The sequence below is a fragment of the Zosterops lateralis genome, assembly GCF_965231275.1.
Source record: "Zosterops lateralis genome assembly, chromosome: 2".
Lineage (NCBI taxonomy): Eukaryota > Metazoa > Chordata > Aves > Passeriformes > Zosteropidae > Zosterops > Zosterops lateralis.
In genome coordinates this window covers 103,172,940-103,188,900 of record NC_139763.1, presented here as the reverse complement: position 1 = coordinate 103,188,900, position 15,961 = coordinate 103,172,940, and the positions used below count along the sequence as shown (strand labels likewise).

Sequence of the window (15,961 nt, the reverse complement as noted above, 5' to 3'; positions counted from 1 at the left end):
CTGCCAAAGGAAAACCAGGTGCTTCAGCAGTTCCCATCTGTGGCAGGTAAAGTGAATTCTACCACAAACAAAAAAGCAAATTGGAGGCCTTAAATACATTTTAAAATTAGCCTCAATTAAAACAACAGCTTACATGAAGATCCAACTTAATTACAGTCTGGTTTAATTAAATAGTAAACAATGCTGAAACACTGCTACTGATGTTCCAAAATCCACGGAATTAGCGGAGTGGAAGCTGTCACCAGCCAGGCACGAGGAGCCAGGACTTGGAGCACAAACCTGGCATTGGGCAGATGTAGCTCTGTCTGCAGCCGGAATATTCTCCCCGTGTCACCTTCCCTCAGCTCAATAGCTGCTCATCCAGCAGCAGGAAACACTACCAGCAGAAGGTATTCTCCTCCTCTTTCAGTTTCCAAGAAAAAATGGGAAGGAGGGTGCAAATCAGCAGATCCGGGAGTTCTAAGGACCCCAAAAATGAGATACAGGAGCCAGTGCTCCTGTATTATTAAGCCACCAGTGCTTAATAAATCCCTTAATTCAAACACACGGATTGTTTTCATAAACATTTCTCCTATGAGTTGAATGAGTCTGATTTTATCTCACCAAGTAACTGTATTTTAAAACTTCCTTTTTTAAACTTAATTATTATTTCCCATAAAAATCCAGCTAATCCAGAACACACTTGAAAAATGATTTAGGAAATAACTGTCCTTCACACTTCCATTAAGGAAGATCAAAATGGAAAAATCAAGAATCTGAATAAGCGGATGGTTTATCAAGTACTTGAGTACGTGCCAAGGATTTCCCATTCTCCCTAACTCAAGGATTTCCTATTTTCCCTAAGAGCCAATCTGGCAGAAAAAATTGGATTATTTATCTTGCAATGGACCTCTCTCCCTACTCTGCCAGAAAACAACACGGAAGTCAGAACAAGAAGAAAATCAGATTAAAACTCATTACTTCAGCCTAAAGCTATCATATAAATAAAAATAATAAACAAAATATTAAGTAGCATAAAGCATTCATGTTTAGCACAAACACCTCCCCACAAAAGCATAGAATTCAATCTGTCAGTATCCTGATTACTATTCTTGCTTTTTTTCGGCCTCTATCCCACCTAAGTTTTATTCCACAGCTCTTTTCACATCTGCTCAGACCACCCTCAGGAGCTGCCTGTCTTTTCTCTACAGAGGATAAAATTTAAATTTTCTCCTTCTCATTCGCTATAGAACTTTGGGTCTTTCATTACATATTCAAACAAATTCAGATTTAAAAGGGTGTGCAATACTATTTGCCCAGGAAAAAAAAAATAAAGTCTTCTGTTAAATGCTTTCTGAAGTCTGTCTTCTGTTTTGGGACTTCACTGGGACTTCAGCCCAGTGACTCCTTACCTTCCACCTGGGCAATAGAACAATGCAGCAGGAATATTCCTGCTGTGCTGTCCTACATTTGTTTCTTTGTTTTACCATTGACATAACAGAGGACTTTGTTTTAATTTTTCCAGTCTGATGTGCCTCCAACTTTTTCCTCCAAGATTATCTTGCACATCCACCACTGATTTCTGTGCATTTACCACAAATTCTGGAAGACAAATGCCTGAAGGATGGTTTGTGATGAAACGAGTATCTGGGAGCCACCTCCTCCTGCATGGATCAGAGCTGGCACAAGTTAGCCAAGTCAAATTTTACAGAGTTAAGGGCACAGTAGGAACTTCACAGTGATCAACCAGCAGGTTATTGCAGAAGACAACATCCCATTAATGTTGGCACTTGACTAATTCCAAATGAAGTCCTGCAGAATTCATGTGTTCAAGCCCAGGCTGGATGGGGCTTGGAGCAATCTGGTCTATGGAAGGTGTCCCTGGCCATTGCAGAGGGTGATGAGCTTTAAAGTCTCTTCCCAACTAAACCATTCTAGAATTCCATTAATTCCTTTATCTAAAGCAGAACTGGCCTGCTAAAATTCTTCTAGAAAGGTCAAGGTCCAAATTCTGACCAATCTGTGCCTCAATATTTAAATTAAATTGTCTTATCAAGCCCCAGAAAGCAGCTTCTAAGACACTCAGGGTTGTATGAAAGCAGATACAGAAATGTACATTGAATGGATATTAAGGTGGAGCTTTAAGCACATGCCAAAAGAAAATCAAAGTAAAGTGGGAGAGAAGTAGCCTCTTGTGCTGGAAAGCCACAAAATTCCTGTTATTTCCAGAGTAGGAAAATAACTGTGCACTTATGAGCTCGTTCTATCACCCAAGCGCTGCTGGAGTCCACAGTCCTCTCACAATGGGGAGATTTTTGAAGAGACTTTTTCATAGAGATGTTTTTTTTCAAGCCTCTCGTGCTTTGACTGTGAGACCAAAGTTCCCCCAAGCTACAGTATCTCCAACAAAGCAGCTGCATAAATTGGAACGGGAAAAAGAAAGGATGAATAAAAATGGGGCAAAATGCCTTTGAGGAACTCTCTGCTCTGCAGTCCCATTCCTCACAGCCCCACTGATCCACCAGCCAGCAGAGCTGCCAAATTCAACCAGAATATTCCATGCACAAAGTAGCTGAGAGTATTTGATGTTTATTCCCATTTGCTGGTGACCACTCTCCACAAAAGCACATTCTCAAATAATTCTACACTTTAGGCGAAAGTCAACACATCCAACTGACAACACACATACAAAGCAGGAAGCCCTAACACAACATGACACCCAACAGCTGACTATATTCCCCAAAATGGTAAAAAAAGGAGTTTTCCAGAGCTGATTTTGTAAGGGGGTTACAAGACCAGACCAAGTCAGGATGAACATAATCCACAGAGAAAACTAGATACACCTGAACTGGGATTTTCTTTTTCCAAAGCGCCATTTCTCTCCCAACTGAATTCTTTCCATATCAGTACACTGTAGTTCTCCACTAGTTACATAATTATGGTAAACATATCTCAAGACTGGCCTTTTTTTAGTATTAATGATGACATTTTTAGACAACTCAATTCAAAAGAAGGTTTCAAACAGACATCAGACTTGCTCATCCACATAAGATTAACTCAACCAAAGCACAACTTGAAATCAAAAAAAATCAGTCAGTAATGTAGCTTAAGTCACCACCTATCACAATAACTGGATGTTCTCCAAACAAGGGGCTCTTGCCTGCGGGATCCTCATTTCCACAGCTGGATTACTGCAGCACATGCACCCCAGTGGTTCAGTGCAGCTCCTGAGGGAAGCTCAGCTCAGCTCCCAAGGGGAGCCCTCCTGCTGACTGACCCAGCACCTGCTTGCATGTTTGTTAATCTAAAGAAAATCCCTTTGGATCCTTTTCCTTAAGATTTCCTCTTTGAATGAGTTCAGCTCCAACTCTTCTCACCACCCTTGCTGCACTGGCTCTGCTGAAGGGTTTTTCCTGCCAGTCACGTTCCCATCTGGCTCCCCAATGGGAAATCTTTCTCCCTCATTAAGGGATTAACCAGCACCACACACAGACATTCAGGAAAAGCCACAAGCCCTGTCCTACCTGTATAGGCCATGTTCTTCGGGTTTCCGTAGGGAGCCCCAGGTTGGACGGGGCTGTAAACAGGATTCATGGTGGAAGACCGGGAACTCTGAGGACAAAAGAAAAGCAGAGTTGAGATGGTTGCCTTACGTTGGCTCCCGAGTCGCTGTCTGTGCAGAGTCCTGATAGCATCACCCTGTTAGAATTCCAGACACAGAGAGCTGTGAAGGAAGGGATTTACAACCAGACATTACAACCAGATAGCATATTTAATAATTCAAGTTTTGGATCTCTCCGTTAATTCCCACAACTTCTCCAGAGCTGCATATTCTGCCTACAAATGTACCCGGAGCAGATTCATCTTCCACATCTCTGCTCCAGGCGGGTTCAGGACTCATGACCCCACTTCCAACTTGCAATGAACAAAGAGGAGGAGACACAAAGTCAGGCAAGGAATTCTCCCCCTTGGAAGAGTGAGCCGTTCTTGGGTGATAAAACCAAGCCTGACCTTTCTGAAAGCAGCAGATAAAAGACCATTTGCCGCTGGCAAAATGGAGAAGGAAGGGCAAGTCTTGGTGAGCTTTCAGCATGAGCTGACTGTGGAAACCTGGAGGCCAAGGCTTGGATCCTATGCAGGGCTGGGCAGGGCCACCCCCTCATCCCACCTGTGTCCCACAGGGAGACTGTCACAGAGCTTACGTGTGCAGGGAGATTTCGACAGCCCTTGTGCTCCTCTCTCCAATAAAGATGACGAAGCCTGGTCAGCTTCTTGTGGGTTTTATTAAGAGGAAAACAAGAGACTTGGGAATTTGTGTCTCCTAACTGTCAGTTAAGCAACTGGCTCAGTTAATTATCTTAATGAAGCACATTCTCAATTCTGATTAATGGGAAAATCAGTCATTAAGCTTTATTAGGCGACGCATTTGTCTCCACAGCTATCTAGTGGTAATTTCACACCAGAACCAAACCCATCTTGCTTCAAAATCTGAGGGTTTTGTTAAAATGTGTTATTTTACAGTTCATAAATAACACCATTCTCTCCGAACATGTCCCTCATGATGGGGACATAATTTGTTAGATCATTAACTCCTTTCGCTTTACCTCCGGAGAGTAAACAAGTCAAACGTTAAATGTTAGCACCGATTGACTTGACAACAATTAGTGCTTAATTAATTAGCTGTCCCTCCACCCCCAAGTTAGCACTGAAAGAGCCATTCTCAAAGCAAAGGAAATCAGGGTTATAAGCAAGTGGGAAGAGATAGGGAGACTCGGAGTTCCATCAGTGGCTTCATTAACACACAGCAGAGCATTAAGATCAGTTTAAGACCAGGCTGTCCAGAGAAGCTGTGGCTGCCCCATTCCTGGAACTGCCCAAGGCCAGGTTGGACAGGGTTCGGAGCATCAGATCTAGTGGAAGGTGTCCCTCCCAAGGCAGGGGTGGGACTGTATGAGATTTAACCTCCCTTCCAACCCAAATCACTCTGCGATTTTATGAAATAAAATTTATGATGGTAACTCTTCACCTTTCCATTGTTCCTCCCAAAAAACACCCAGTGACAGCTGGACCTGCTCCCAGACAGAGATGGAATCACGGCTACGTTTCTAAAGTGCCTTTTCAATGCCAGCATCATTTCATCTGTACTCTTATGTGTGCGAAGAGTATAAAAAAAATCATAAATTGGGGGAAAAAAAGACTGCATATGTGTGGCTTGCATTAGGTGTTGTACCAAATGGTAAAAGCAAAACACTCTTCCTGAGAAGGATGAAAGAAAAGGCTTTTTATCCCAGATAAAAAGGTTGCAATCGTGGTGGGAGCTTGAGAGCTTGTGAGGAAGAGGTTTGTGCTTCCTCCCTGCTTTGTATGCAGGGTGAGATTTCCAGACAGCAGGAAAGAGCCCCTGCAAACGGCTTTTGGGAGGGATGATTTTCTCTCCCATTCTGCAAGACAATGCCATCCGAAAATACATTTGAAATTCATTGCAGGCACCATGTTGTGGTATTGAAACAGCTACACTGAAATGGGAATAAAACAGGATTAGCAAAATTAAACCTCCTGCACCGCCAGAACCTGCAGAGTTCGCTTGTGGCCATGAATACCCAACAAAAAGACTACTAAAAATTAATTATAAACAGACAAACACTAGTGCTGCTCTATTGCAGGAGCTTCCAGTGCTTCCTAATCCCTGAGACAGTGACGCTCAGTTGCTCCGAGAGACTCCAGCAAGGAGTAAGTCCAGCAGGAATGCCATGGGAATAAGCTGCTAGCAAACAGTCTCGGGATACTTTGTGGCTGTAACCTGGTTACATTTTCATGTATTTCATCCTTCCTGTTAAAGTGCAGGACATGCCCCCATCACAGGAGGGAACTGCTCCACATGAAGGGCAAACAGAGCCAGAGGGGAGGTCAGGAATGGGTCACTGTTGGATCGGGAATGGCTGGACTCCACGACCTTGGAGGGCTTTTACAACATTAATGATTCTAAGAGTGCGTCCCCCACCCCTGGGAATCAGGAATCACCACATCTCCAAACTCCCATAGACACAGGATACCAGGAACATCTCATCCCATTGTTTTCCTCCATCACTGGTTTACTTTGTGCCTTTGGAAACACCGTGCTCAGACCCCCCCACCTCCACTGGGGGGTTTGCAACCCCCATCATTCTGGCTGGAAAAGATCTCCAAGATCATCAAGTCCAACCTCTGACCCAATACAAAACCTAAAAGAATAAAGCAGGCATGGAAAAAACAAATTTTTCCCTATAATTTCTTTTCAGAACAAAGGAATGAAATCTTTACAAACACAGAAATAAATACATTTTACAGTGTTTTTTAAACAGTGACATGTACAGGTGAGTCTTTCAGGCTCTCCAAAAATTAAATAGTAGCTCTGAACTTGAAAAGAAAAGAATAACAATGGAAACAGAGCTGTTCTGAACAACAGACATTTTTCCATTTTCTTTCAAGTCATTCCTTGTGTCAAGGTGATTTTCCCTTTAAACTCCCATTGCCTTGTTTTTTTGTGGCACTGGGATGCAATGCCTTTTGAGAGACCCATTCCCAACACTCTGGAGAGAGGGTGGTATTTTCTCTATGTGCCAGAAGTCATTTATTTCACATCAGGTGGCACAGAACCAACATGAGAGAGTATGAACAAAGAGAAGAGATACTTTTCTTCCTTGACCTGCAGATCACCTCTTTAAATGAATTTTATACAAATTGCATGCTAATAATATTCAGCCAAACTCTCCTTGAACATGAAAAGGCCTCCTGACCTTACACTCCATGCAAATTCCACTAATTTTCTGACAATTTTTCACTTAAGTCATTTGAAGCTTGACCCTCACTTGGGATCCACCAAACAATAATTAAATTACCTTCCAATTCATCTCTTAATGGTTAATTTAGGCAAGTTACAAGGGGTATATCCCACCTTTCCCCAAAAAAGTCTGGGACAGTGGGCACGAGTTTGGAGACTGGTTTCCACAATGAGCACACAATGAGCAGCTTCTTCTTTAATTTATTCTTTTTTTAGCAACACCTTAACTTAAGAGTCAGTTGAACATCTCTCATGTGAAACAAAATATTGAACCTGTTATGGAAATGTGACAGGGTTTTATACAATATGAACACATCAGGTTGACACATGGAAACCCAGACTGGTTTGGGTGGGAAAGACCTTAAAGATCATCGAGCTCCAACCCCTGCCACGGGCAGGGATGCCTTCCACTATCCCAGGAATTTCCTTCTCCTCTCCAGGTGAACACCCCCAGCTCTCCCAGCTTATACCAAACTCCCCAGTGGAGGGAAAGAACTAAATATCATGGAAATGCCTTGGAGCAAGGGAATTCACTACAGCACTTAACCTTCCCAATCTCAAAAACCGTCAAAGGGAAAACAAAGCTGATCCCAAAAATTTACAGGCCTACAGCATCTTCCATCAGATCCACCTCCAAACCAGGACAGGAGCACTCAGATCTTCACTGAGGAGACACAGGAGAGTACCTGGGAGACAAAACCCCAAGGAGTCACATTCTCATCACCTACGTTTTCCTCTGAGAAGAAGAACTAAATAAATCTGCACACTTCCAAACAAGAAAAGCCTGACATCTCTAACAGCAACAAGCCCTTTTGTCTTCATTGGCTGAAAAATGAAATGGATAATTTATAAGCACAAAGCAGCTCTTGACTTTGGAATTTGCTGACCTCAGACTGCCCAAAAAATAAATGCTGAGGCAGGAAAAATCTCAACCTTTCATTCATTGAAGTTTATGATCTGCTTAAAAGCCAGAAGATCAAAAAATGATAATTCAGTTGTTAATTAAATTTAATATTATAGACTGCACATTGAAATATTGTAAAGGAAATCCCTGTCCTCCCTGAAAAAAAACTAGGAAGATGAGATCACTTGTTGCACAGGTGAACCTGAACGTGGGTGGCAAAATATCTGCACATTGTGTTTGACTATTTGAATTAGGCAGAGCGTACACAAACACCCCTCTGAGCCTAAATAAATGAGAAATGATTGAATCATAGACTCACAGACTGGTTTGGATTGGGAGGACCTTAAAGCTCATCCAGCTCCAACCCCTGCCATGGGCAGGGACACCTTCCACCAGACCAGGTTATTCCAAGCCCTGCTCAACCTGGCCTTGAACCAGTTCCCCCACAAGAAATTTCAGAATGAGAAAAACCAAAAGATTCTGGCACAGCTGGGGCTATATTAACTTGTTTCCAGAGAAGAAAATGTCTTAATGCAGATGAATTCCTTGCTGCAAATTCACAGCTTTTTATCGACAAGTCTGATGGGTTTCACCAGCAGGTAACCAATAAATACATGTTTTTTTAAAAAAGATCTAACATATCTGCCCCAGTGAGTCCCAAACCACTCTCAGCAGTTCTCAAACAACTTCCTTGATATATTCCTATTAATTTCTCTAACTTGAGGCCTTGCTGACTTTCCCTTTGGAGATGAACCCTGCTGTACTCTTGTACTCGGTGCTCTCCGACTGAGCCACGGCCTCCTCCAGCTGATTATCTCCATTCTTTTATCTTCCCTATCTTACTTCATTATGTTCTGCTGAAAAGGCTTCCTGGAACACACAGCTTGAAGACACTTCTCCCTGCTCCTTCCTTTCCACAAGCACTGCCTTGGGAGATTTGGGTTGGCCACCAGGAAAAGCCTGGATTATAAACATCTACCCTGAAACATCACGCAGTCACTACAAAAAAACAAACCAAAATATTCTTAGTTATCTTTCTTATCTGAGCGTTCTCGAGCTGCTTTAGACCTTTCTCCCAGCCTTTCTCCTAAGAGAAGCTGCACTTCAGGACTCAGACAGAACAACCAGACACAAAAGTAATATCCACAAAAATACAACTTCTGACAGTAATAAATATAATCTTCCCCTTTTCCAAGCTCTTTAAAAATATGAAATAATTGATCACCTCTTTGACTTTGTTTTACAGATGCAGAGAAGATGCAGGAGAGCAATGGGTTCAAGGGTGAGCTCACTGGAAACATTGGAATATGTGGAAAAGCCACCCCTGGAAGTATTCAGGGAAATGGGTCAGTGGTGGTCATGCCCTGGGTTCACAGCTGGACTCAATGGTCTCAGAGGACTTTTCCAACCTAAATGATTCCATGATTCTAAGGTAAACCAAACTGGCAGGACCAAGATCCAGGTGTAATACCATTTTCCATCACATTATCCTCAAAGACAAGCTTTAATTTACGTTTTGCTCCAAAATTTCCAACCACTACCACTAATTACTCTCCCTCCATTTTTATAATTACTACCCCCAAAATGGGAGAATCCCTTTGAAGCCACATCCTGAATATTGAAAACATCACTCCTTCCCATGGATTGCAACAGGATAAACATCTAAATTTGTCTGGGAATTGATCACACTGTACAAAGTTGGCACATCAGCAATACAATATTCCTGGAATTAAAATCAGATGAGGGCAGTGATGTCCTTTTAATGACAGATGGGTCAGGCTTCCCTGGGCTTTATTTGGTCAAATCCACTGTGCTGCACGTTTTGGCTGTAAATTGTCACTTCCAGCCATGGTTGTTCCTCAGTGTTTTCTAACAGTCTTCACCCAGGTCCTGTTTTCTGGTCATTTCTGGGATTTCTGCTCTGGTCAAGACTGGAAACCAAAGGCAGGGTTAAAGAGTAGCTCCAGCCCCACTTTCCCATCAGGCAGCACAGCAAATCTCTCCCTGTCCTCTTCCCTTCCTCTGCTCACATTGATGGATGGGCCCAGATGGGGTTTAGAGACCAGGAAACAGAAAGATGAACAGTGCAAACGGAGGAGATCAATCCTCCCTAATAGTCCCTTCTTCCTTAAATATTTTGGAACATTCATTCTGAAACAAACCAGTACCAGGGAAGATGAAGGAGGGCCCAGACTAAATCTGTCAGCAGAAAGGGAGCATTGGCAAGAAGTTTGTTTATCATCGTCTTTTTGTAATTTCGTGTTGGCAAGAGGCTCAGTGTTAACAAGCCCAGGAGCCTGAAAGTCTTTCCCATCCATAGGACAGGCAGACGGTGGCATTCCCTCACTCCATTTGGAAACCAAACTACATGGAAGGAGAAAAAGAGACTCCAGATTTATGTTGGGCTTGATGTTGCCCCACCAAAACCCAGAAAATATATGGGGCAACTCGGTACCACTTAAAAAATAAGCAAAAGAAGTTGCTGACTTTTTGGGGGAAAGCTGCCAAGTGATGAACAAACAGAACTCAAATTAAGAAATTAAGAAATTCACAACAATCACAGGCAGAGCTCAGGCAGGGGTTTAACTTCCTAAGGAAATATGGGACAGCTGAGGCTTAAAAAAAAAAAAAACACACCAAAGGCAGTGGTGTTGCAATTATTATAACAAGCCTTCAAAATAAAGATTGTTCAAAGTGAGAATATGAAATTAAATAGTTGGTTGAAATGTGAAAGACTCACTTCATCACGTCCAGCTCTCAAAGACTGAAGTGGTAATGGATGTGCTTTAAGATCCCTCCCAAACCAAGCCAGTCTGGGATTCCATGATTCTGCACCTATCCCCTGCTGCTCTAGTATTTATCCAGCTCATATCCTACTGGAATTCTGTCCTACTTGGCATTTCTTTCACAGACTCTGAGCCTAATCCTGCAGAAATAGGCAGTAAAACAACACATAACCCACACAACAGAAAGCAAGCTTATACAGATGACCATGATAGAAATCTTTAAATGAAGGCTACAGATGTCTGTAAAGCTGTCCTGGGTCTCAAACACAAGTCAAACATTCCATACAGGAATTACCAGAGGTTAGTGGCAGACACTGTACAAGGGACAGGAGCCAATAATCAGTGCATGTACAGCATGATCTCTAACACATGCAATATGCACTCAATTAGCATATTCATACTTCATAACCACTGGAAAAGCCAAGAATTTTCCAGCCTGCCATTACAGGGGATTTTGCAGTGCTTTTATTCACCTAAACATTTGTTCAGATTTCCAGTGAATACATCCAGCCCAGGAAGCCAAAACCAGGAATGCTTTTGGAGCAGCACAAAGGAAAGGACTGAAAGGCCACAGCAAGTCTATAATTAACACTTTTCACAGATTTCTGGACACACCTTCCCAAACTAAAGAGTGGGAAGAGAAGTTTGAAGGAGTTTACAGCTTGCAGTTTATATCGGGAAAAAAAAGAAGTACTAAATCCCCGGCCTATAATAGCTGGAAAACCCCACTTTGATTCCTTGTTTTCCATCAGGGGGACAAGACTGGTTTGGGCAAGGAATGGCACAGCAGAAATTGCAGAGCAGCCATTCCCTTCTTCCTTAAAATAACAGTGAGTGCTGACAGCAAAAAAAACAGTTAAAAAAGTCCTGGAAGTCTCTCGGAAATGTTTAAAAGGAAAGGCTTAATCTGAAGCAGCCAAGCAAATATCAGCCTTCCCACATGAACTTCTGTACTTCTCTCAAATTGATCCCTCCTGGCTGCAAGGTCAAGGAGCCAAGGAACCACTTGAAAATCCAGGGCTTCAGCATCTGTGTGTAGATTAAACAATCACAAAATCATGGAATGGTTTAGGTTGGGAGCAACCTTGAAAATCCTCCAGTTCCACCCATGGCACGGGCAGGGACACCTTCCACTATCCCAGCTTGCTCCAAGCCTCATCCAGCCTGGCCTTGGACACTGCCAGGGATCCAGGGGCAGCCACAGCTTCTCTGGGCACCCTGTGCCAGGGCCTCAGCACCCCCACAGGGAACAATTCCTTCCCAATATCTCATCCAGCCCTGCTCTCTGGCAGTGGGAAGCCATTCCCTGTGTCCTGTCCCTCCATGCCTTGTCCCAAGTCCCTCTCCAGCACTCTTGGTGCAGTGCCAGGGGAACATTTGGACTCAATGTCCTTGGAGGCTGTTTCCAAGTTTAACAATTCCATGAGTGTACCTATGACTGATAATTTAATTATTCCTAGAATTCAGTGTTGATTTTACAACACACTCAGGTGTAGCCAGAATAAACCCACCTGGTTTAAGCACACAGAGTTGCCTGTAGCCTCACAGCTTCATAATATAAACTCTACAGAGAAAATGCCTTTTTATATTGCACAAAAGATCCCAGCACACATTACACAGCAATTCCATGATTTACAGTGCACACCCTTATTTGTGCCTTTTTGAAAAAGAAGAAAAAAAATCAGGCCTTTGATTTGCAACCAATTTGTGACACATTTCTTTTCATGCTGATAAGCCACATCTCTGTACATAATAAGGCTTTTTTTTCTGCCATCATTTCTCCCTAACAATTCAATTTTCATCTTAAATGAACTCTATCAATCATACAACAGGTGCACATCACCTACTCAAGAGACAGATTTCCTTTCTCCTGATTTCTCTGTCCTCTGACAATGCCCAATTTGATAATAACTGTGATAAAACCCCCAGTCTAGTAGGGGACTAATTTTGGTAAGATTCGCTCTGGTTTTTAATGAATTCACAAGTTTTTTTCCATGTCTGGAAAATAAACTCAATATTCCCAGAAGATGTTTTGTGAAATACTGGTGGCATGTTTTATATTTCCTTAATAAACAACAGCAACTGAATTCCTGGTTTCTGTTCAATGATTAATTCAGCTTTAAGAGATGATTCCAACAGCAAGGAAGAACTAACAGGGGATCTAGAAGGAATTAAATATATAATAAGCAGCCCAGTAGACAGCACAGTAGACAACTGTGGGTAAGAGAGCAACCAGGCTGGATGTGTATCCTCTGGAAGTGCAGTCCTAAGATGTTGGACAATGTGACCGGCACAGGGAACACAAGGAAAGCACAGGGCAGGACCTGGGCAATCTTCACAGGAATTGCCAGGCAACAGGAGCGAAAAAAATGTCCTTGAGGGAAAGAAAAGGAGGGCAAATTGAGAGTAGCCATGACCTCTATGATCTGCAGAGCCTGGGAATACACACTTCTGAAAGAGCAAACGTTACACAGCAAGAGACTTCCCCAAGGTCTCCCTTCTGCTACATTTTTTCCCCAAACTGACTCATTTCAATAACTATAAAATAATCTGGTTATTCCTTTTCAATTAATAATATGCCTTTAATCACATTTGTAATATATGTTTTATATTTTCATTTTTTATCCACGTGAATTTAAACAGAATGATGTCTGTATTTAGAATCCGAGCACTGTGAATGACACTCCATAAAGTATTTCCACATAAATCTCCCAGGGCACAGGTGTCCATCACTGGTGTTACTGGGGCTGTGCTGTCCCACCAGCATCCCTCAAAACACCCTTAGTGCAAAAAAAGATGGAAGAAACACAAAACAGGGAGAAGAAGATGCACTTCACACCTCTCTGTTTCCTCTGGAAATGAAAACCCAGCTGTGCCCAGATTTCAGTATCAGCACAACAGTGTCAGATTTGTCCTCCCAGTGTGGCTGAGGGCTATGGAAATGTAATTACAAAGGGTTTTAGGGTGGCACTTTTAATTTCCCCCTCAGGCAGCCTGTTTGCCACAGGCAGCAGTTCATCTGTGTGCTCCGTGGGTGTTTAAGCCCTTGGCAGAGGAAGCCCAGGTTTCCCCTGCTCCCACTCTTAGTTTTTAAATGAACACGAGCCCGCAGGTATTTCCAGCTCGGTGTGGAAGAGCTGAGGTGAAGCTGCCATTGATGTTCTCACATCCCTCCTTTGTTCAGCTCAGCCAATACTAAAAGCAACTCTAAAAACACAAAACCTGTGCCTGCACCTCTCCTGGTCTTTTATCTGATGTAAAATACCTGTCCACTCGCTGGAAAGAGAAAGGGAGGTCTGATACTGAAGGACAGGAACACCATTTTGGAAGGATTTAATTCTGCATTTTCACGGGAGAACACAACATCTTGGCAGAAGCAAAATATAATTATTAGCAAAAGGTTCTTCACCCAGATGGAGCACTGACCAGGCTCCCAAGGCTGCCAGAGCTCCAGAAGCATTTGGACAATGCTCTCAGGCACAGGGTAGGATTGTCGGGGTGTCTGTGCAGGGCCAGGAGTTGGGTTTTGATCCTTGTAGGTTCATTCCAGCTCAGGATATTCCATTATTCTATGATCTGTAAAGGCAGCCTTGTAGAAGGAACATCCCATCCCCACCACAGCAGCAGCTCCATAGCTACACTCCTGAGCTCTTGCTGACCCAGGACTTGTAATCGCCTTCTGCTGGAGCATATTTGATACAAATGCTGAAACTCCTCATTTGCATTTCACTGCTGCCATCTGATCCTGAAAATCTTCTGCAGACATCAGAGCAGGGAAACAGAGAACTGAATATGATACAGAATTGCTCAGGCTGTGCTGCCAATTACCAGCAATTAAGAGGACACTCAAAAACAATCCTCATCAGCCCCTGAACCACTTTGGAATTCAAAGCTGGCATCACTGACAAGCTTCCTGTGCCTCTCCAGCCTTCTGCATCCCACTGTGTGCAGCCTGTCTCAGCCTGTGGCTCTTGGACAATGTGTGCCATGAGTTCCTGATTGCAGCCAGGCCACAACCCCACCATGGCCCCAGCAGAGCACAGTCTGTGCTGGGGAGGAAGTTCCCAAGGAACTTTGCTCCACAGGTGCCATGTGGAGGAACAGGATCTCCCCAGAGCCACCAGAAGGACACTGCAGTGCCAGATCTGTCACTTGTACATTAAAATGCCAGCTGAGGGCTTTGTGACAGTCTAACAGCCAGCTGGATACGGTGTATTATGGAATTCCAGACTTTGGGTTGGAAGGGACATTAAAAACCATCCAGTCCCACCCTCTGCCATGGGCAGGGACACCTTCCACTATCCGAGATTGCTCCAAGCCCTGTCCAATCTGGCCTTGGACACTTCCAGGGATCCAGGGGCAGCCCCAGCTTCTCTGGGGAACCTGTGCCAGGGCCTCCTCACCCTTACAAGGAGGAATTCCTTCCCAATATCTAATCTAAATTCACCCTCCTTCAGTTTAAAACCATTCCACTCTTGTCCTACCCCCTGTGCTCAATTCTTCTTCCTGCTGCCCATTTATACAATATTGTGACAATCTTGAAAATCCTGAGATCAACAGGAAAGCCATGTAAACTGAAGGAAGCTCCTGGAGGAATGCAGGGGGACCGGGTTAGAAGCTCAGAGGGGGAAATGACAGAGGCAGAGGGAATACAAAAGCAGCAAGTGCATCTCTGTGTCCAAAGCCAGGAACAGAGGCTGAGTCACGGCTGCTATATTTGGTATAAATCCAGAGAAATCATTCCTAAAATAGGTTAACAAAATACTAAGAAGCAGAAAAGGGAAATTCCATCTTGAATATAGAGTGAAAAACTTCATCTCAGAGAGTTTAACGTGGTAAGGAAAGCCCTGGGGTCACCAGCATCCAAAGGGAATGAAATACTGGTGTAGCTGAAGAGGATCTTTGTTCAACATAATCCTGCAATTACAAAAGAGCCACATAAAAATACCACTCCATTTCCCATCTTGTAATCCAGTCTTTAACACTTGCTTTCACCAGGAAAGAAAAAGCATCCTGTTCCGTTGGGCTTTTTAAGGCTGTGCAGTGTTTGCTCAAAAAACAAAGTAGGGCTTCAGATGAGCAGCAGGAACTCTGGGGTTTACTTTCCCAGGGGTGATGAGAACAGTGAGTATGTGCAGCCCTGGAAAGGTTTGGGAACTTTCAACATTCCCAAAAAAAAGAGGCTCACAGCTGCTCCAGCAGCTTCTGCCCACGACCTCGGCTCATTTCCTGCAAAGCTCCTTGGTGGGGTGTTCACACATCCTGCTTTGTATCCCACACAACCTGGGCAAATCACTCAGCTGAGTGGCTGTTAATTACGGCTGCACATCACTTCTGTCTCAGCATCAGCCTGGGGGTAATCACACATCATACCCTGCTCTGGTTTGGTGTAACCTGACGTCTCTGCCCACTTCCCAGGAGAGGGCTGGAAGTTGTGCTGCACCTGGGGTGGGTTTGGCTCCCTCCTGACCA

The 15,961-nt window shown here is 43.5% G+C and overlaps 1 protein-coding gene and 1 long non-coding RNA gene across 5 annotated transcripts in view; one reads left to right on the top strand and one right to left on the bottom strand.

Annotated features, from left to right (window-relative positions):
• The window catches only part of FAM168A (family with sequence similarity 168 member A), a 132,081-nt gene that overhangs the window by 61,412 nt on the left and 54,708 nt on the right, over nucleotides 1-15,961 (bottom strand). For 3 of the 4 annotated variants that reach the window (XM_083855325.1, XM_083855326.1, XM_083855327.1), the window contains one exon: nucleotides 3,504-3,591. In XM_083855325.1, the coding sequence (XP_083711451.1) occupies nucleotides 3,504-3,573 (70 nt within the window). In that variant the 5' untranslated portion in view covers nucleotides 3,574-3,591. Of the gene's footprint in view, nucleotides 1-3,503; nucleotides 3,592-15,961 lie in introns of those variants that run through there. The other variant, XM_083855328.1, reaches the window with a different exon arrangement.
• LOC310906244 overlaps nucleotides 1-15,961 on the top strand; it is a 44,689-nt gene that overhangs the window by 15,874 nt on the left and 12,854 nt on the right. The gene's annotated exons all lie outside the window — the stretch shown is intronic.